Source organism: Tachypleus tridentatus, chromosome 10 (genome assembly GCF_004210375.1).
Source record: "Tachypleus tridentatus isolate NWPU-2018 chromosome 10, ASM421037v1, whole genome shotgun sequence".
In the NCBI taxonomy this organism is placed as follows: domain Eukaryota; kingdom Metazoa; phylum Arthropoda; class Merostomata; order Xiphosura; family Limulidae; genus Tachypleus; species Tachypleus tridentatus.
The window spans coordinates 144,478,557-144,502,635 of record NC_134834.1 but is presented as its reverse complement, the minus strand read 5'-3'; the positions used below and the strand labels follow the sequence as shown (position 1 = coordinate 144,502,635).

The 24,079-nt window shown below is 33.8% G+C and overlaps 1 protein-coding gene across 1 annotated transcript in view; it reads right to left on the bottom strand.

The window, feature by feature from the left end:
- Window positions 1-21,550, bottom strand: part of LOC143230524 (uncharacterized) — a 33,755-nt gene extending 12,205 nt beyond the window's left edge. Inside the window, exons 1-2 of the mRNA XM_076464246.1 lie at window positions 21,185-21,550; window positions 1,749-1,786 (exon numbers count right to left, since the gene is read on the bottom strand). Coding sequence (XP_076320361.1) covers window positions 1,749-1,786; window positions 21,185-21,255 — 109 coding nt within the window. The 5' untranslated portion in view covers window positions 21,256-21,550. The remainder of the gene's footprint in view (window positions 1-1,748; window positions 1,787-21,184) is intronic.
- Between the last annotated feature and the right edge of the window lie 2,529 nt (window positions 21,551-24,079).

Below are 24,079 nucleotides of genomic sequence, written 5' to 3'. Positions count from 1 at the left end.
ATTATATATTGTATAGATAAATAGAATACTACTATTTACAAAGTATTTAAAACTTATTTTTCTCAAAACATAGAACAGTAAATGAATAGGTATTGCAAACATTTATATTTTCCAGTTATGGCAGCCTCTGTACTTGTTTGCTGTTTGCCATAGGTTGCAAAGCATCTTCCATCTTCAAATATTGCATGTGGAGGATATGAAACAATGAGGTTATATTTATTCATTTGAAATAACCAAAAATCAAATAGCTATACTGATACTACAGAAATACACTATACAGTATACCCTCACCTATTCGCGGCCCCGCATATTCGCGGGTTAGGCTCTTAACCCTATCGCATCGTATGCCGGTATACCAGGCTAGCGTTATAACGTCATAAAAACGAATGCTCGGTAAACCGGGTTTTTGTAGGTCATAGAGACTAAAAGCACTTTTCGAGGGTATGTCTGTATTTACTCTCTCAAGCAGTTTTATCGATTGACGTCTTTATCGAACAATTATTACTGAATTGTACTGTACTGTATTATTATTACCTGAACTGTGCGTACTGTATTTATCTGTCTAAGTTTGCCTTTAAATTTGTTCCACTTTCTGTCAATTCTAATACATGTGTTGTACGCATAGAAAATGACTTTACGGTACAGTAATACAGTATGGGTAACTGTACTATGTACGTTTCTTTTTGATTAAAATATTGTTGCAGTACAAAATTAAAATGTGTTTACATTATCATTACTACATTAGTGAAATACATGACTGCATGCAATATTACTACATTATTACTATATTAATGAGTAAGAGTGTCTTTAGAAAGTGTCTGGGAAGCATTTAGTACCGTATATAATCTCATACATAGAAGTTTTAAAACTGCATCCAATATTCTTTACCCCCCGCGAATAGCGAGGGAATACTGTACTTTAACATTAATAACTAAACTGTATTTTGTTTAAAAAATATTTCAAGCAGATTAAAGATAACCTATCTGCTTGAAATCTTCATTTGAAAAAACAAAGTGGCTTTCTAACACTTCAAAATGACCCAGAAAGCCACTAGATGGGTATTCTGAGCTTTCAATTGGTTATTCATGTCATATTGAAAGGACAATTTACAAAAATGCAAAAAGATGCAAGTGGGGCCACTGCATTTGCTTCAGCACATAAACCGTATCTCAATAAATGTAAAAGATACACAATTTCTATTTTAACTCACCAATTAATTTGAGTTCCTATTTCATACAAAATCATAGATTTTATGTTTGTACAAACATAATTTAAATACTGCATTCAATGTACCATGTGACACACAAAAACCAGTATCTAAGTATTCTTTTACAATTTACTTTTAAATTAACAAATATATACTGCAATTGAAACTATAATCTGCAGTTTAATATCAAACTTAACAATATAAATTTGTAAAATAGTTCAATAAAATTTTAAACGCAAATCAAACATGTGACACAGCCTTTTATAAGTGGCCTGTCAAGATAGGGTTAACATTCATAACATTAGAAGAAAAAAAAAACGATACATTTAAAACAGTGAATTATATCATTGTTTTACCACTAAAAAAAACAATAATACCACATTAATATCTTAATGTATTTTCCAGCCTTGAGAAGGAACATTCAAATTTCACACTTTGAAAGATGCAGACTTTCGTTAAATTAAAAGTACACTTCACAAAATCCTATTTTTGTACAAAATCTGATTTATTAACCATATTACAATTATTAATGGTAACTTACTTCCAAACTGTGGTGATGTCTGTCCACATGGTTGTAAGCTACAAGTCTGTTAAGGAACACTGGCTGGTATTTCATTCCAAAAGCTAACTACGTCTACCATAAAATACCCTGTGAAACTTGATACCAGAAAATAAACGGTCTGGACATCTTAGCACATAATGTTCATTCACATAAGGCAGTGACCATGTGACAGCATATTAGCGTAATTAAGATATACATTACTATAGAGCCTATATTACCCATTATAAGTATATATAAGCCTACTGACACTTGTTAAAAATACAATTTCCAATTGGTAAAAGATTGTTTTTTTTTACTTAATCCTTTTACTACTTACTTTCACTTCCTTGAAAGACTTACCCTCCAAAAACTGATCAAAAATGCAAACTAAATTACCTTAACTTCCACTAGGTGCAACTCTACTGAAGACAAATATATCTTTACAGCTTAATATATTAATTTTTTTTCCTAACTTACACAAATATTATGAATACTTGAATACCACTATTTATTTTTTTTCAGGTTTACTTAAAATTAAAAGCTATTCCTCATCCGGATGGATGACACGTACATATTTGTTTCAACCGTTGTGGATTTCATTTCCGGTTTAGGAGCTACAAATCGTTCACTTCTGATTTATTACATATGATACAATCTTCTCATTGCAGCATCCTCATGACGTAGAAGCGTTCACACGTGCACTAGTCTCAGCTGACCAATCAAAACCAGCCAGTAATTGTGCTACTGTTAAAACTAGGTCGCAAAGATTCTCTGTTAAATTCACAGTTCTTCACTTACCGAGTAAAGAGATTGTAACTGAAAGCGGATAAAAGTACGAGTAAAATAACCAAAAAAACTTATTTCCGTATTCGTGCGTGTATTTCATAAAGTCAGATACTTCCAATACAAATTCACAATACTAGGAGCTTTTCTTGAACATTCTAGAGGTCATTAAATGGTCTGAACATCCAAACTGATAAAAACGCGTTAACTTATCACAATGTTACCAGTCAATTATTCATACGCCGTGTTTATCATGTTAAACAACGTTACTACTTTCTAATCCTGTTTAGTGTTTTCAACAGTACAACGTTCTGATTTTTTGTTTTGTTTTTAACTTAAAGCGTCTATATCTACGGTGTGTTAGATTTTATTTCACCCCTTCCTAAAAGCACTCGTTAATACAAATAATGTTTGAAATGGTTCGGTACTACCCGTGGTACAAATACTTTTGATAGACATGCATTTAAGTGCGTACCGAGTCTTTTCATGTCTTATAATCTTTAAGCGATAAGATACTTCATTTCAAACACCAAATAACACTGCACAACAATTTTTTTTAAAGTTTTGCCGATTGTGACAGGTGGGTACGCACAAATATAGTTTTGATTTTGCTTCATCACGTAGGACCTCCGAGAAATACAGTTAACTGTTTACCGGCAATAAAGTATTTAATTGCATTTATGTTTCTAATACGCTATTAAGTTCAACATAATTAAAAGTGTTTTGCTCCTGATTTTCGTTTGTATTCAACGTCCGGTGCATCACGTTGCAGTGTCCAACAGTAGTCAGCAAGCATTGACGGATTCCAGTTGCCCTGATATAGTTTTTTCCATTGTAGCAATGTCCTGATAAAACTGAAGATTTCGATGAAACGGTACGTGATGGGCAAATTTGGATGCAATTTTCGTGATCAGCAGCGAAAAATCTAAGGAACACTCAACAGTGTTCAAGAAGCAAAAAACTTTGTTGTGCAGTGTAATTATTACGCACCAGTCTGCGAGTTTAGAAGTACTAAGTGTTTCTTATTATAAAAGCATATATTATATATCACAAGGAAATTCTTATGGGTGGGCTTTGCATCAACGGCTCCCAGTTACTAACGGATGTTTTGATATTCCAAAACTAATAGATCTAATGCTTACTATGGTTGAAATACTACATAAACAGCAGTATAATGTTATATTTGGAACATATACCGGTAATAAAGATGTATTTGTAATAATTCCAGTTACTAATACTATTAGTAATTACAGCTTTCTCATCTTTCGAAAAAATACGTCAAAATTTCCATAATAATAGAAACAAAATTAAAAAGATTAATAACAATATACTTAGTAAGCTTCAGTGTTAGTGGAGGGAATTTTTCGAGATATCAGTCTATCCCCCGGTTGCACTGTGGGGAAAAAAAACCTCCATTACGACCCGACAGTTTACGATATAACCATGTTTTGTAAGTAGTTTCTACAGACGGAAACACATACAAGCTGTTAAATCGCATGACCTGTTTCCTCCTACGAGTTGATTTTTGGCTATAATTTATGTAAAAATAATCCCAGAATTCATTAATTTAATGGCAGATTTCTTAATACAAATAAGAGTAAAAACGGTTTTAAATAAAATTTAAGTACTGAAAAATATATTTTAAAAAAACGAAAGTACTATGAGCGACCAACAAACAGGTAGTTTTATCGTATTTTCCATGGTAAAATACAGAATTTTGTCACTAATACAATAGTATTTTTTAACAGTACCATTTTGTTTTCCAGAAACACTAACTCAGTGTGACGCTATTACAATACATCGTACGCCACCTATTGGAAAACACTTCAATTACTGAAGCAGGGGTGAGAGGCGAGGGATGGAGGCATGGTCTAATATTACGACTACTTTCTCTAGTAAATTTAAAAGTTTTCCCGTGTGCTTGTACTGTATTTATTAGAGCTCAAGAACCTAGCAATGGTCGTATCATATAAGTTCTGATATGAATTAGAACACAGGATAGCACACGAACGGTGCGATAGTCAAAATTCAAGCGCTTTCGAATAGTTAACTTTTTCTTCAGCAGACATATAATCTTGGAGTAATTTTCCTTAATTTAGAATGAATCGTGTCTAAAAACTGTGAATATTAAGCCCTGAACACATAACAAAAATGAAACGAGGAAAATCAAAATACTTTACGTGTATAGTCCAGCCGCACAGAAAAAAGGGAGCAAGTGTTGAAAACATTTCACCCCAGCTCATTCGGATTGGTTAAGTCCCGCGTCAGAAGAGGTGTTTCGTACTCGCAGGTCAATGAAACTTACCGAAAGGAGTGACGTCTCCTCACATGTTCGCTATAATACTTCACTGAAAATCTTCAAAGTTCGTAATCGTGTAAAATTACATTAGTCTCACAGAAGCTTTTCAACCTAACTGTTTTCGTTTTATTACTTAATAGAACAGGCCCCACACACAAAAAACACGAAATTTTCTTTGTTGGTTTGTTACTTAAGACGCAAACTTACAAGCTACAGACAATGAAAGATTTACATGTCTCCATATAATGACGATACGCATTTTATCACTGAACTCTGGTTCACGATAAAAATATCTTTTACAATATGTTCACCCGACTCACCCCGATATAGGCCCGAAGTTTATACGAAATATCGATCACTAGAGCGGCAGTATTTGCTTATCGTGAAAGATAGAGATGGTCCGTTTTAATGTTTCAACCTTCCAAGATAAAGAAATGGGTACTGCAACATTATAAATATACTCTTCAAAAAAAGAAACGCAAAAGGCAAAATATGAGACAAATTGTTAACAAGTTTATTCCGGGTAGTTCTGTATGACATGTGTGAAACTTTGCACATTCACTGCTGAACATCCAAAGTCTGCAAAGGCGAAGTCCACGCTCACTAGGTGAAGTTTAACGTCACTCAACGTCAATAAAGAGTATGCCCCCCGTGAGCGTCAATAACTGCTTGGTATCTCCTGCCCATGGAAGCGATGAGATGACTAATCACATCCTGTAGAATGGCTGTCCACCCAGCCTGCAAAGCTGCTGCAAGCTGAGGTAGAGTCTGCGGTTGAGGTTGTCGCAGACGTCGGTTCAACTCGTCCCAAAGATGTTCGATGGGGTTTAAATCTGGTGATCTGGAGGGCCAGGGAAGAACGTTGATGTTGTGGTGTCTCAAGAAGACAGTGGTTAGTCGGGCTGTGTGAGGACGGGCGTTGTCATGTTGAAAAACGTCGTTGACGTTCACCATGATGGGTTGCACATGGGGCCTAAGAATCTCGTCGACGTATCGTTGAGCCGTAAGATTCCCTCGAATTTGCAAAAGGTCTGTTCTGGCATTGTAGGCGATGGCAGCCCACATCATGACGCTGCCACCACCAAATCTGTCAACTTCCTGCACACGGTTTGCTACAAAACGTTCACCTCGGCGACGGTAAACACGAGTCCTTCCATCCTGCCTACGAAGAACAAAACGTGATTCATCGCTGAACCAAACATGCCTCCATCGTTGATGAGGCCATACCCGATGTGCCCGAGTCCACTGTAGCAGTGCTTGACGATGTTGCTGGGTGAGGATGACGCCTATGACTGTAAGTCGAGTTTGGACTCCTGCATCTCGTAGACGGTTGCGTACGGTCTGATCGGAAATCCTACGCAGCCCTGGTATGGTTGAGACAGTAGACGTCGCAGTTGTGGTCCTATCCCGAAGGTGAAGTAACCGGATGTTGCGATCTTGTGCGGGCGTGGTCACACGAGGTCTGCCAGATCGTGGACGGTCACGAGTTGATCCATGTTGGTGACGATTTCATAGCCTTGTGATGGTGCTTGGGTGGACATTCACAGCTCTGGCAACATCTGATCGAGATTCGCCTGCTTCCAAACGACCAATGGCGTTGTTGCGTTGTGCTTCAGTCAGTCGTGGCGTAACTATATTGCGTGTCGGTGTCTTAACACTGAGCTATGGAAACCGAGAACCCGTCACTTTTATAGGGATTTTGCACATGTTGCACTTGCATAACATGCAGATCTCCCAAACAAATTTATTGGACACGAATACGTTTTGGCGAAAAATCCGATGTTTTCCTCCGTTTTCAAAGTGCACAACTTTTATTGTCATTTTCGTCTGACAATCAGTGCCTTAACACGTGTAACATCACATACTCTGAGCTTGTAACGTTATTACATATATTTCTCTTTAAAATAACAAAAATATCCCTTCTGCGTTTCTTGTTTTGAAGAGTATACTAATGCGACTAAATGTGTACTTATCTACATTATGATTGATATTTAACGAGTGTTTTAACAACTGATAAAAAATGAGGACTGGTACATTATTTGTAGAATTACAAAATCCATTAAAGCGTTGCCTTGGATACCAAGCATCAATATTATGATGCTGTCAAAAGATATCGTTTGGCTGTAGGTGTAGGTTAGCGTTTTACAAGAAGTTTGATTTTTTAAAAAAACAAAGTTTAGAAAATTCAAGTAGAAATACAGAAAATTTTCCAGAGTTTGCGAAATATTACTTACATTAAGTCCAACTCGAATTTGGATCTTACTATTATGACGTCCGGTCCGAGTTCTTCCCACAAGTTGGGTCTGATCAAGGCAGACCTCGACTATGGCCAGTTTGTTTTGAATTTCGTGCAGCGCTACATGCAGATTACCTATGCTAGCTGTCCATAAATTAGGAGTAAAAGGCGAGAGAAAAGGCAGCTAGTCATCATCACCTATCGCCAAATCTTAGGTTACTTTTACCAACGAATAGGGGGATTCACTATCACATTTCTAGTCCATACACCTGAAAAGACGAGCATGTTTGGTACAACTGAGAGTCGAATCCGTGGCCCTCAGATTGCGAGTCAAGAGCTCTAACTAGATGACCATTGTTGGACCAACTTTAGCCAAAAATCTGAACCTTAATGAGTGACAGTCTTCAAACGGTATTTTTATGATTTTCAATCTCAACGTCACCTTGAACGGACACATCGAATAAGTGAACATTTCAAAAAACCTTAATGGTTCACATGTAGCCGTTCCTTAATTATACTTTTAGGTCGAGGTAGGTTGGTCACTCACAACAGTATTACTTACCAACTACTCTTCACAGATCGGCGAAAGTGACTGCCAATTTTCTAACGCGCCTACGGCTAAAAAATATATCGCGGACTTCCGATACACAACCTGGCACACTCACTTCACATACGACCGCCTACTAAATACAGTAAATACATACAGAATGCATCAGATGTAAAGCACGTGCAATTTCTACTCTGGATAAAATACATTGCAATTCAATCATATTAATCAGTGATGATGAGAAAACCCACTTATAGAAAAAAATATATGTGTGTGTAAATTTTCTTTGTGAACCTGACGATGACCGAAGAAGGTCGAAACGTTGTTTGCTCCTCTACATTTAAAAAAAAATTATCAATCCAAACCAACCGTTTTTTATATATATATATATATATATTCAATCATACTGTTCAATAATAAATGTTTCTCTTTCTTAAATAACGAACAAAACTTGATGAAACTTTGTAGAATGGATGGCAACTGCCTGTTGTGGAGACACAAGTGGACGACATTTCGAAAGTCTTCCTCGTCGTCCTCTCCACTTGTGTCTCAACAAACAGTTGCCGTCCATTCTACAGTTATCATGAACACTGCCTAAACAATCTATCAAAGAACATAAAACTTGATAAATAACCAACAAAAGGCTTAGATATAGCAAATTACCTGTACAACTCTGCAGTTTGTGATGCATTATTCAGCTCAGACATAGAAACAAACATTTAACGTTACACTTGATCATAACAGGCACTCGCATAGCAAGATCTTTGTAATAGGTAACTAACTCAACACTGGTCAAGTTAAGCACACAATTCAGACAGTTCTGATAAGTCAACATTAAACAGTTATGTCCAGAGCTAAGAGTATTCGTTATCTAAGAATAAGGTCTTATGTACAAGATGATCATAGTCATCCACTTAGATCCGAGATGTCAAGTTTAAAGCAGTTCAGTTGAGCTCCTTTACACAGAAACGTTAGAGTAAATTTATACTTGTAGCACCTTCGTAACAAAGTCTCTTGTCATAACGGATATGAAAGCAACCTTCAAAACATGGAAAAAAACACCATAACCCTGTGTGCGAGAAACTGTTAGGGCTGTTTTTATTAACGGTTTATGGTTTTCTGTTATCTTAGGAAAAAAAAGTATTTTTGACAAAAGAGATTAAATGTGTTTGTGACTGCAGCAAACAAGTACCTAAGGTTCACACCACAGTTGAGTTTTGTGAAATTCGCTTTCAAGCGATTATTTGTTACGTCACTGATTCACAATTATGAAAATATTCGTGTTTCGTGGCTAATAACTAACCAGTCTTTTAAAACTTTACAATAACTTACCCATGCCTGAAACGGGTACCTTTGTTACGTTTTTAAACTTGAAAGCCTGAAAAAACCCAGTATTTTTTACTTTATGTTTTTATCAAAACAGTAAGTATTAACACGCATGTTAATTAGTAAACGGGCAAAACCTCAGTGGATTTTTAAAATGTTATTAATTCATTAACACTAGCTGGCTACAAAACTGTTAAGCAGATAAAGGAAATCTATAGCAATGTTTATTAACATTTTATTCTCGTAAGAAGAAACAGTAAATATATATGTTTCAACTTCTCTAATCATGGCTGACCACTGAAGTAAATGATACGTTACCGTTACACCGAACTAGAGACGTCACAAAAACCATATCTAATGGATTTCATAAATACTTCAATGTAATCCGCGATAAAAGAGTAACAGCAAATTATCGAATTTTTGGTTAACCTTTTTTTCTTCTCGTAAACTGGAGCACCAATATATTTTGTGCTTTTTGAAAATTTTTTTTTAATTTTGAAAACATTTGTTCTTCGAAAAATCGGAAAGGAAAAAAACGCCCTCAGAGGGCGCAGTGAAATGTTTCCTGTCCATGCCTAAACAAATATTAAGAAACGATTATAGCCATATATAAACGTTATGTATAGCTGATAACTGAACTGGAAAAAATACAAGGTGGAAGTGGACATAGTATTTGATCCGCTAACAATCAAATAGCAAAATAAGCTGTCTCGCTTTACGTGGAAAAAAAAACAAAAACAAAACAAAAAACCCTTACATTACTGGTTTCCCCATTTCGTATAATAAAGACTTCATGTTTGTATAGAATTTCAGCTTTCATCACTGTACCTTTATTTTAGTAAACTTTAGAATTCTACTTTTATTGTTGTTTCACAAGAATAGCATTTTTACAACTAAAAATTCTGGTTATATGTTTTGCCAGTGAGGAAGCCTGTCAGTACGTAATAGAAAAGTGAAACACGAATTGAGAAAATAATTGATACGTTGTACGTGCAAAACCATTCTTTAACATCTGATGTAAATAAACTTTGTGAACTGGGCTAAATAAATAGCACAAACAACTAACAAAGTAAAAAATAATAAAAGTGACTCCATCAGGCCAGGTAGTTCAAGTGATTAACGTCAGTTCGTACTTGTCTAAAGCTTGTATTAATAAATAAATAGAACAGTAACAATATTAAAAGCTACTCCCTAATTAGGCCAGATATTACAATCAGAGACCACCTCGTGCTTGTCTCATCAAGCGTGCATTTATAACTAGCATGACAACTCGTAATAATGGTAAAACATCGACTCATTTTAAAATCGTCTATTTAACCCAATAGACGTATTCACTATCTCAATTTGTCTACGTTTTACATTTAACATCCAGGAACGACAAGTCACCACTTGAGTTGGTTACGAAATAAGAAAAACTTTTTGTACTATCACAGTAATTACTAAGAAATACTTTACGAACAGAATCGTTTACAAAATCGATTTACTACATGCTAAAATGCATCATAATATAAAGAACAAACAATAACACCAGTTTATTTCTAAATATTACCAACGCTTACCAGCTATATTCAATTTTAAAGTTTACATGGTTTATGTAAATCCCGTCTTTATAGGACAAAACAATGCGAATATTGATTATCTTGTCAACTTAATCAAGCTGAATCGCAATAGGTGATTAAACTACGAAGTTTCAATAATTTTAAAACACCTTTTTAGATGTTATTTTCAAACAAAACCTTGCAAATTCTACTTTTACAATTAAATGTATAGATTAAGCCATAAAAGCGGAACCTGCACTTCTAAACTAAAAATATATAAATAAGTTATTCAACTTAAACTTGGAAATAAGTGTAGTAACAACCGAACTCTTGGCGTTAGGAGAAATACTCTTAAGAGTCTGTGATCCCGTGTCCACTGGTTGAGTTCTCTCAGACCGCCAGACTGTCACTCTCCCCAGGAGCTGGCCTGAGGCATTGTGCAACAGCAGTTGTCAGAGCGTTCAAATAATGAAATGTTACAAATGTGACAAAACAATACAAAAAACACTCCTCACAACAGCATAGTTCCGAGAGCAACATCACCTCAATTCATACACAAATATTCAAACATACCAGCCATAGCAGAAACACTCCTACATAGTACAATAACGTATTTTGATAAAAATTGTATTAAAAATGAATTATACGAACTAAACAGTTATCTCATACATGAAGATAGTCCTAAACACCTCTCAGCATATATTTTAAAACAAAAAAATAATAAATGAAAAAAGGGAAAAAATAAAAGGCCACCAAACTAGATTTCCTATTGATAGGGTAAATATCTACAAATGTATGAAACTAAAGCAGTAAGCAACACTGCATGACTACACAAGTAAAGGAAGGAAGGAAGAGGTCAAAGTGCATCAGACCCTCCAGGGTATACAAGATACCCAAAACCCGAGAAAGAGCAAGATTATTAGAAAGAATATCGTATCAAAACATAGTAATTTTACAATCACTGTTTAAAATGCGCTCACATTAAGAAAAACGACAAACGTCTCTTTTTGTCATGAGATAATTTTTTCATACTGTTTGCAGACTGAAGCTGTAGGATGTATATATATATATTAATAGGAAGATGACGTCACATGTCGGCCTTCTTTAATACAAAATTTAGTACTACACAAAGCTTACAGTTGAAACTAACGATATGTAATTGCAAGAGAACCACACTAAACTGTGATAAGTACCACTCACCTATTAATATATTCCTAATGATGGATTTACATTTAAAACATTCTAATAATCGCATTAAATGAGTTTGAACATTACTGTACACACAATACATTTCTGAACAATACCTTAAAGCGTTCAAAATTATGGAATAAAACCAGTAAAAATATTAAGAAAACACCCCTTATTCACCAGTCACGTCATACCTTGAGAAGCTTCCTCGAAAATACTGCATCAAACAACAGATATAGGACAATGTGGTCATGCTTAACTAATCACAAAAAGCAGCAGTTACACTTCACAGTTTCACAGTGTGAACCAATCCTTCAGTCAAACTCGAAGTGATGAGTATTGAAACACTTGGACAAGTCTATTTAAACCAGGTGGATGATACGAAGTACCTGCAAGTACACCTTAATCACCGAGATACAAAATTTTCCTGTTAATACAAACGGACAAGTCAATTACCAGCCCTTTTCCGGCGATTCTCAAAAGCTGTATTATTACAAGCTATGTAATTAGTTCTCATGGTAATGCTATGTTCTCAAACTAAGTTGAACTTCCTGTCTCTTTGTGACTTTAAACGTGAATGTGCATATTCAAAACATTAATACTGCTTTTACTAAACGCCTTTAAAGTCAACAAGCTTGTACATAACCATGCACATACAGTACATACAGTGATTTTTAACCAAAATAAAATATTAATATTGCATAAAGTAAAGTAATGCAAGTTACGTAGTTATTCGTTATTTTTAAAAGCACCAATGGGACTATCGTGTTTTAAGACGTTGTCAATTAAAAGGGAGCTCGTAATATGGATATTTGAAGTCTTTAGAACAGTAATCAGAACCCACGTGATGTTAGAACCCTATATATATTCGATTTATATAACTACTTTGTATTTAACTAGGCATCCTAACTTAGTTAACTCCTTTCTACACCACTGAAATCAAATTAGGTGTGATAAATGCTGAGTTAATATTACAAGTACTAACTTTAACGCACGTACCTGTGTAGATATACACGAGCAGTTTGTTTATGTTTTAAAAGTCAAACCCTAAACCTCGTGTTGTTACAGGTCCAGGTCAGGATCAGAAGAATGCCTAACGTGAGAAACGTTTAGAATTGTTTTATATTCTAAACTAGGGTGTGAGGGTTAAAATTTATGTAACTGTATTCGATGAACACAAATAGTTGTATAGGGAGTTTGTAATCTGATGTCTGGAATAATACGGATAACAAGCAACAATAACATTTAAGCTGTCCTGTATATAAAGCCAAGTAACTTAGACATTAAATGGCAGCCTACATTTAATATTAAACATTACAGCTGGGCCGACGTATCACCAAAATGTTTAGTTCAGCTGCGGTCGTTATCTTAGGGTCCTTGGAATCAATCAACTACTTCTTCGCAAGTGGTGACAAAACACTTTTTTGAATTTCGTACAAAAGGTGCGAAGTTACACGAGGGCTATCTGTGCTAGCCATCCATAATTTAGTTGTGCAAATAACCACTCATAGCAAGCTCTTGGACTACTCATACCAACAAATAGTGGGGATTAACCGAAATTTATAAAGCCCCCACGGCTGAAAAAGCAATCATGATTGGTGGAATAGGGACTTCGAACATGCAACCTTCAGATTGCGAGTGAGGCGCCCGTAACCACCTGCCCAATTCTCGTTGGAGTCTCGATTTTTTTTTTTTTTTTTTTATAACAAGTTGTGTCAAATAATTACCATTTAATAGCGTTGAATTACAACGCTTAATATTACCATCGTTTTCAAAACAAGACATCGAAGACAACACTTCTAACATTTAAAGTTAGGAAATTATAAAATTCATGAAATGAGGCTCTTACCATCAGAACACTTAGAATCCATAACAATAACAAACTAAAAGCCTACAATTTACATAATTTTACTTTAAACTGAACTTCTAGTATTAAAATAAACAATCATCTTCAAATTACAAACCAACTGCCAGAATTTATCAAATTTTATGTCAACTCTGACGCGATCCAACTTTTTATTGCTTATGATCAAATAAACCTTCAAGGTTCACACGACAAGGGTCGTCCGCGTTTTTAAAATGTGTTATTCATTTCCACCTTATTTGTAAATAAGCAGGATAGAAGTTTTACTCGGGTCAATGACACTTGGAACATGGTTTTCATACCGTACATACGTCCACAGGACGAAAACACTAACAATTGGGATATATAAACAAGCAGAACACGACATCTGCAAAGTTGCTTAGCATTTTAGGAATATATCAGAGCAAAGATTTAATTTGATACGTTAAAATACACAAATATACTATTATATTCTTCTACGGGGAACTAAATCATTACTTTCGTCCTTGCTTTATAGCATCATAAGAATATCCCATTTTACTGAAAGTTAAAAACCGAAGATGCTTAATTATAAGTACATAAATGTGTTTCTTGAACTTCGGGTGGCCTGGCATGGCCTAGCGCGTTAAGGCGTGCGCTTCGCAATCCGAGGGTCGCGCCAAACATGCTCGCCCTCCCAGCCGTGTGGGCGTTATAATGTAACGGTCAATCCCACTATTTGTTGGTAAAAGAGTAGCCCAAGAGTTGGCGGTGGGTGGTGATGACTAGCTGCCTTCCCTTTAGTCTTACACTGCTAAATTAGGGACGGCTAGCACAGATAGCCTTCGTGTAGCTTTGTGCGAAATTCCAAAACAAACAAACAAACATGAACTTCGTGCAAAGCTACCCGAGGGTTAACTGCGCTAGCCGTCCCTATTTAGCAGTGTAAGACTAGAGGGAAGGCAGCCAATCGTAACTACCCAAGGCCAAATGTTTCTCTTACTAACGAATAGTAGAACTGACCGTTGCATATAACGCCCCATAGTTGAAAGGGCGAGCATGTTTGGTGTGACAGGGATTAGAACCCGCGACCTTCACATTATGAAACGAGCGCGATAACTACCCGGCCATGCCGAGCCCGACGTAAATGAAAACCATCCAAAATGTGCGTGTGTATGAAGGGGTGTGGTAGGGCTATTAATAAGTTATTAATTGATGAAAAATATCTTTAAAAATATGTCTACTGCAGCTGTTGGTCTATATGAACATTAAAAAAACAATAGCTATTTCCGGTATACTTTACTCCGGTTTTGGTAGTTAAGTATATCGGTAGATAATTATTTCTGTTAAATTTATCTGCAAATATTTTAATTTAGAGATAACATGATTTTATTATAAATTAAAATTGCGGTATTTAAGGAGACGGTCAAGTAGCGGGAAACAGTATTTTAATTTTGGCCACTAGTGTAAAATAACGGAAGCATCAAATGGCATGTTCCACAAGGTAAAAATTTACATAACTCAAATACAGTCGTGACATGAAAGGAGACTTAGAGGGGGGGAGTGCTTGCTAATCATGCAAGTTAATAACTGCTGCAAACATTAGAACTACAGCGCCAGCGGCTATCACCAGGCCTTTTCTCGTACAACGAAACGTAAATATCCAGACTCAAACACAAGTGTGGTTACGCGAGTTTAATTCTTGACACACAGATGCTTATTGAAAAGTTAAAAAAATTCTGATAAGAAACACAATCAAAGTTTAATTTTTAAACTATGCACTGTGAAATATCTTTAAAATTATGAGCATGTTCATGTATACATTTAAATGAGTGGTTTCAATGACAGCGAAAGTTGTTGAAATTCTGAACAATGAATCACTTGAAGATTGTTTCAAATATAAAAACTCCACACGTTCTTGCATAATAATAATAATACAAGTGACATTTATAACCTGATTTGGGTCAACTCTAATATTTCCCAGTTTTCTAAGGATCTGGAACATAGATAAAATCCGCTACTTAAAGACAGCTATTTAAAAGCTCAGACTTCAACGAAAAAACAGTCTGTGGAATTTCGTCCCACCAAACACATGCACTACTCCCCCCCAGATCAAGCTGTCTTTTCTCAGTTTTCCCAAGGGACATTTACCCCATCTATCCCTTCCAGAGACTTACGGCTTTCAGTGGAATCCACCAATATAACTCAGCTCCATATCATTCACTTTATCCACAAAACCACGGGACTACCAACATATTTCATGAAAATATTTAACACTTCAAGAACAGTCGAATCTATCCTAAACTACAGAATAACATACAACCTCTTTCATTTTTTGGCTGAATCACCATGCTGTAAACGATCTCTTTCGGCCAAACCAACTAGTTTCAACCCACAGATCCAACACCCAGATCATCATCATATCCCCTCAGTTCCTCTGTGTTAACAACTTGGACTCCAACCTCACAAGTCAATCCTTAATTTCTCCCCAGACAACTCAAACCGAAGCTTCAACGCAGGACTCATCATCGCTGGCATGATTAGTATTAGTGAAATTGGGTTTTCTCAATCCTTCAGTTTCAATCCCACTATTCTTCCACCACTCTGAAGGACCTTAAATCCACACAAACGTTGATTTTGTGCTGTCCACTGTTGGTTTTTGCACTTTTGCTTGCTTGCTCGCTCCAAGTTAAGTTTATCCTCTCACATGCTAGTTCTTAATACTTAAGCCCACCAAAACATTCAAATTGCAAGCAGAACAAAGAAAAAAGGAATTTATGAACACCCCCCCCATTTATATTTGCCCAAGTTTCTCTTTAAGGCCAAATAACTATAAACCAAAATCCCTGCAATGACAGTTTTGAAAAACCTTGCAATCATTTCTTTAACCCTTTCCAAGCTACAGAGAAGCAAGACATATACACTGACTTTTTTTTTATTGTATTGGAAATACCAAATCAAATACCACAAACCTTAGTACAAACTTACAAAATATTACACACACTCTGCTTCTCATGAAAATGTTTTGCAACAGGTAGGCATACTCAATTTCTCATGTATAAAAAGTCCAGATACATTATCAATTGTGCTATTTTAAAACAAATGGGTCACAATTGACAAACAAGGAAACTTACTTCTAGAATGTAAAAATTCAGTTTAAAATTTTAAAATCAAGCTTTGTGTGAGTAACAGTGTACCTGATATACCAATTATGTATAGAATTATACAAATATACACACTACCTTCTCACAGCCAGCTACTAAACTTGTTTCAAGGAAAGAACTGGTTTAAATATCTTTTTTGAATTAAGAATTTTTCACTTTGAAGTAATTAAGAATTCACCAACAAAGATTATGTATGCTTATCTATACAATAATAATGTAGAAATAAGACACTTATCACTATAGTAACAAAAACATAAGTTCTAGGGTAGCAGAAGTCTCAGTCAATATATCTTGTGGTTGAAACATTAAACCAAATTCAAAATCACAATTGTGATTGTGTGTGTGTGTGTGTGTGTGTGTGTGTGTGTGTGTGTATACACATTTAATGAGCTTCTCTTAGCATTTCACAAATAAAGATTAACTAATATTTGAAATTAATGCTAATAGATTGATATTAATAAGTATCCCATCTTCACCAATCAGAACCTAAACAGGTCAAGGTTCTCTTAATTTAACAAGTCTTATTAAATAATTTAAAATTTACATTAAAAATTAATAATATTAAATTTTTTCTAACATTAAAGGCTCACTCACCAAATACTACATGAAATACAGATATAAAGAGCAGTTTTATATAAATAATAGATTTACTGGTTTCAAGTAAATATTTGTACTTTTTGGGTTCAAAACCTGCAACTTCACTTAAACTGGTAACAAACCTGTACATGTAGTAATAAGCAAACAAACTGTTTTTAAAAAATTCCCATTAAGTATGTATTAAAACTAGCTTTTTACTTAATATCTATTTCATAAAGCAGGTTCATGTTTTATCCAATGCAAATATACTACAGAAAATTTCTTTATCCATAGTTGATTGAAACTTATCACAAACATTCACTTTGAATCAGAAAAAATGAAATGCTGATTCCTAAAAGCATCACTACATAGTAACTTAGCCATGTAATCTGCATAATCAATAATTTAATTACCAACATGTCACAAGCTGCTCTTCAAATAAACGTTTTTGTAAGATTACACTAATTTCAAATTAATATTTTGATATTCATTGGACATTTAAATGTTTTACTAAAATTATATTATACAAGTATATCACAAATGTATGATGCATATTTTCCCAAAGAAATCAATGCTTTCTACATCCATGCCACTATTCGGCCTCATTGCACCCTGGAGTTGGCAAACTTTAACACATGCAAGATCCCTACAGAATACAACTTCTTAACCAAAAAATTACATATTTTCTTATCATTTTACCCATTAGTTTAAAATAAATGTTTTTATCTACTTAATCTTTTCTTTTGTGGGGTACATAACTAAAAGATTCTATGATACTAGAGACAAATTTTTTGAACATGTTAATTCATAACAAATTATATAAATTTATCACAAATCTGAGATAGATTAAAAACTAAATCAACTTTGTAAAATAAATTCCCCCTAAACATGTTTGTTAAACATTTAAAACTGACATTAGAAAATATGAGAATTTTCAAAAGCAAATATTCCACTACTTCCATACTAATTATACTTGCACCATTATCATGCAATACTCTAAATATTGCAATATGAATACTAAAAGGCAAGTTGAAGATCCCTGATAATGTTTTCTGGTATTTGAACAGTGAAGATACCTGATGAAGCAGTTCATTCTGATAATTGTAATTTTATAATTCTTACTTCTTACAGGTCAAAATTAATACCACTAGCATGAAGATACCAAACTGATGACATAAGGCAAAGTGGATAAAAGCATATTTCCTGGCTTGCCTGTTTTTTTTTTTTTTTAAATATATATACAAGACTTATTATATAATTAAAAAAAAGTATTAGATGTAAGAAAAATGTGGTCAAAACAGGACTGAGTGCACAACTAATGAATGTTGCTATAAAAATCCTACCAGTTTGGCTACTAATTTTGATTTCATTACTTTAAGTTGAACACACAATCCTATCCTAGCTGCAGCTTTTTTTGACACCAGAGGTATTTTTGATTAAAAACAATGTTAATAGCTTTCTTTATTGTAACCCCATGAAATTCAAGTTTCTTGTCATTACTTGCATGTAGTTGGTACTGTCATATTAAGCATCATTATTTATGCTAATTGATTAAGCTAATATCACGTGATGCTAAACACTTTAATTATGATAACTTCAAAAAATTTAAAAGTTGATAATGAACAACAATCTTCCCAGATACTTGTTTTGAAACCTGGAGCCAAAAACTCCAAATCTAACCAATACTTATGTATTAGTACATCCTTTTACTTTATATTTTTGCTGCTCCAAATCAGCTGCCTTTAATCCAAATGACAAACTAAAAACCAAGTCCACTTTTACTCTCAGGTGAAACTTCATTAAAAATAGACTGGCAGATCACATGACATTTTTCATAGGCATGTGCAAACGTTTGTCAAATTTGAACAGTTTTTATTCAATAACTATGCACATGTGGCTTATAATTTTACTAAATTAAATTTTTAACTAAGTTAAAAAAATCTAACTGTTCCAAATATAAAAATTTAATTTTCCAAACATTTTAATGTAAAGAAAAGAAAAAAAAGGAAGAAACCCCAAAACTGTAGATGTTATAATTCAGATATTTATTAATGGATTGCCTTTAAAGTTCATATGTAAATTAAAAGTCCAAAAGAGCACATCCAAAGATGTAATACTTTGCATTATAGCAATTGCATACAGAAGGTGGAATTTATATTAGCCATCCCTACATTTAATGCATTTTTTGAAATTCAAGTTGTTTTTTTTACTTTTGATGTACCAGATCATAAAGTGGTCTGAAACAAACATATCTGTTCTTACTGAGGCTATTAAGTGTGAATTAAAAAAAAACAAAATTATCTTAACTGTATTGAACAATTAGAAAGTTACCAGTAGTTTGTTACACTGTGGAAATAAGAGAAGCAAAACCACAAATCAAAACTAATTATCTACAACAGTAGCTCATAAAATGGTTGTTTTTCAAGTACAAACTTTAAGCTCCTATTTCCATCTCTTGACAAATTTGAGGTCTAATTACAGTTTTGGACTCAGGAGGTTAAACACTTTCAAATGATGTATTTGATCACACCCAAGGTGTCACAGATTAATCTTGTCTAAAAGAGCTTCAATTTTAGGGTTAATTGGCAGAGATCATGGTGAACAACAAACTCTAAATTGGGTATACACAGACCCTCATTTGACATTGTCAATACATAAAATTATAGTTAATCCAAAGGAAAAAAAATCTCACAGATGAATTTAATCCTGCCTAAAAGAACATATGCACAGCTATTAAGGATTCCCTCATCTTTTCCTATTTATTATTAACAAGAAAACAAAGTTAAAAGAAGAAATTACAAAATAGTTTTATATTAATATAGTGTAGTATGCACATTTATAATAAACAGAAAATAATGACAAAGATTCTAACTAATTTTGTTTACAACCAATATCAATCCCAAAGTTCCATATATGAAAGTTTTCATACATCTCCAAACATACAAGTTACATTAACTTTTATTTAAATTTGAATAGTTCAAATCTTCAACTATGTAAATAGTCCGTTTTACTTTGGGTAAGCCAGTTTCTCCAACTACCTACTTCATACATTGCTCATTGGTCCTACCATTAAGACCAGTTCACAGAGAACATGATGCTTCTATTAGTGGTTTATTACAGATTTTCTTCTTCAGAAAAGGCAGACTTCATACTATAGAATTTTCTGAATTTAAAAATATCATGTTTACACAGTTTATTTTTGATGCAAAGTTTATTCCAAAATGTTTTTGTTAGTATAATAACCCTACCTCTTCATAAAAGTTCTTATTCAAATTTTAATAAATCGTATGAACAGGCTAAGTTGCTTAAAAAAAATAAAACTGGAACACATATTTTCCTTAAGTAATGACAGTAGAGCTTGTTTATCTAGTTTACAACACTGTTCATAGCAAATTATACCATAAAATGGTTTAGAACTAAAAGGAAAGGTTCTATCAAAGCAATTGACCAGGAGCAGAACTGCAAGAAAAATGAGTTTATATATATATATAAATCAATACTTTCTGAAATTGCAATCCAAATCAACGTAGAGAAGTAAAACACCGATACGTCACTACGGTGAAACGAACGCACTTGTAAATTGTAAAAGATAAATATCAAGTTAAGGCCTATTACTGGTAATTCTCCGTTACAATATTCTAATACAAAATGAAACTAGTTTAGTTTTGTATCTAAATCTTAACTTCGACATAAAGCAAGTACATTTTCGTTACACACAATTTTATTTGTAATACATTAGGCTTAACAATCACACGAACCAAAATCATCTTTCTATTGGCCATGCCACAAACCGCAGCCACATGTTAAGCCTAATACGAACGGTAACACTTAGCGCTACAGTAAAAAAAAAAAAAAATAACCATTTCATGTTTATATATTAGTTTACAATACATACTTTATCCTAATTCATGTATATTTTTCAACTTATATTTACTTCAAAAAATGGCAAAAAGATACTTGTGAGTTCCTCTTTGTTGATGTTGAATATTAGGTGCTACAAGTTGATATTTTCCTTTCTGTAAGCTCATTGCAAAGTCCTCCAAAACGACTGCATGAAGGGTTTCCTACGAAATTGTAACACTAGCAACATAGGGAATAGACGTCTTTGAAAATATAAAATGTAGTTTCTATGTACTTGAATATCTGGGGAAAATTATACTAATAAGTAATGTAATTTATATATTTCACAAAGTTCCAAGATGACTCAAGATTTAAATACCTGGTATACTACGTGCTACAACATCACAACACAAATACTACAACTCACACTCTCGCAATAATATCATTCCGCAACTCCGTATCTCATTCTAAATATAAAGAAAACGTGATTTCATTTTTTTTATCAAAGCGTTTTATTTTTTATGTACATAAAATTATCGTATACCTTTGGATTTGACAAAATATTTGAATTTTTTAGTGCAAGGAAAAAGCTGTATCTCGATGTCTTTTTAACCATTTAAATTTTTAAATCAATTTTAAATAAAATTATTTATTCATCAGTATGTTTTCTGGCAGTTTATTATCGTAATATCATATAAATCTGATAAATGGTATTTCTCTTCGCAAAACAAATATAAAACATTATAAATTATTTTAAGAATGTGGAACGAGTGTGGAACATTTCTTTCCTGTTGTTATATATCATGTGAAATGTTTCACATTCTATTTGCAATCATGAAACTTCTTTTCTTTTTTTTCTATTATTCCGGACTGCATTATATTTTTTAATAACTAACTTTTATGCATGTGGCCTTGGTGTTTTTGGTGTCTTATTTCCAAGCGAAGTGACGTTTGTCCAATATATTTTTTCTCTCATTCGCATGGGATACTATATATATCTTGTTTTTGTTCCTTCAGTAAAAGTTTTTTGTCGGGTTAGATAGTAAAGAATTTATTTTACATAAAAGTTTGAGTGCAGCAGTTTTTACGTCAATGCTCAAGTTATTAAATTTACTTTTAATTTCATTAGCAATTTCTGGTATAAAAGGTGATGAAAGACATTAGTTAGGCTTAATGTTGTTGCGGAAAAACTAATTTTTTACGGTTTATTGTTTAATGAAAGCTCCATCTGAGGTGTTGGGGATTAAACGTCTAGAAAACTAATTTTTTTAAGTAGTTCGTTTCAGCTTCTAAGTTCTTTGTGAAAGCAAAACTGAGTAGCAGGATTTACGTTGGTGAAAAAGGTATTTTCTGTTATAGATGGTAATTAGTTCTTATATGTGACGGCATGAAGTATCCTGCTATATACTGGTGGTCATTTGATTCTTTTATTTTTATCTCGCTGTATACTAAAAATATAGTAAAAGTGTCTTAATCGGATATCATGTTTCTCGATGTGTGCGTTTGTGAATTTAATCCCAATTTCTTGTAGTACAGACATGTAGACGTCACTAAATAGAAGCGAAAAAGGAAGTCGCTAGTCCATTATTTTGTTTACAAAGTAATCATCATTGGTAAAGTAAGTGTTGTTTATGCAGTATTCTGTTAAGGTGAAAAAGTGGACTGTTACAGGGTTGTCTTGTTCTGGTTTCTCTCTTTAAACAGTGTAAGGCTCGTTCGACAAGTAATGAGGTGATACTTGTCTGTACATATTTTAACGTAGATAGAAATCAGCTTCAGACATTGATATTAAAATGTTTTCTTTAATCAGTATACTTTCACTCGCAACAAGTATTTAATGGATAAAAATGAAATAAAAAAATACAGTCTAGTTAACTTCATTATATTTAGAGGTATGATAATTAAGAGAAAAGTGCAGTAAAAACATTTAATAAGTTGCAGCTGGTTTGATGGTTGTTAAGAACAAAGCTATACAATAAGCTATCTGTGCTGTGATCACCAAAGGTATTAAAACCCGGTTTTTAATGTAAACCTTCAGACTTAGCGTTAAGCGAATGGTGGCCTATATAGGTTGTAATATATATTAGAATCGAGTTATGTTTAAGAACTGCGACTTTCAGGAAACACAGAAAGACACAATACATACACTGCAGTTGCAGAACTTGTGTTCTAAAATATAAATTCGAATAGCTTTTGGAAAAGTTGCGTTGTAACAGAAAAACAGTAACACAGAAAACAAAAAACAACAGTTTAGAAACAAGAAACCAATGGAGTAAGACCAGATAGCCTTACAGTAAAGTTTGACATAGGGCGGATGAGAATGAGAATAATCTGTTTACAAGTGTAAACTGTATGGGCATATAGTCAGGTTCAGTTAGTATTAGTATACTGACTCTAATATATTTGAACTTGTGGCTACTTTTCGTAAAGAACGAGATGAGCAAAAGGTTTGCACAGTGTGTGTGTGTGGGGGCTCTCATTAATTGTTCTGTTATAGTTACTTGTAGTTAAAAGCACAGAAATGTTAGGACTAGAATTTACTTTAGAAGATATTATAAAGCAAGTTGATAGTTTAATTGTTCGTACAAAGGAATTTTTTGTATGCATATAAAAGCAAATGATTTTGGAATAAATCAGAAGAGCTGTTTAAAAATAGAAATATTCCCTTTTGTGGTTTAAGGATAGAAACAGACCTTTGACCTTTTTGTGAGTTTTTCCTTGCACTAGATGTAGGAATGAATTAGTTTGCATGATCAAAAGATTAATTGCAAAATTACCATGATATACTCAGACAAACAGATGAACTAACTGAACCTGTGGAACAGTTTCCAAAGTAACGATGAGCCATATTACTAGAGTTGGGAGTCAGTTAAGCAAACTGAGTAGAAGGTTGATGTTTGGAAAACTCTAAATGTACGGATATATTTATATTAAAGTATTATAGTTGTAAGGAAGATTGGCAAATTTGGAATAGATAAATTGATAGCATAGGTTGGACGACAACGAGTTTGG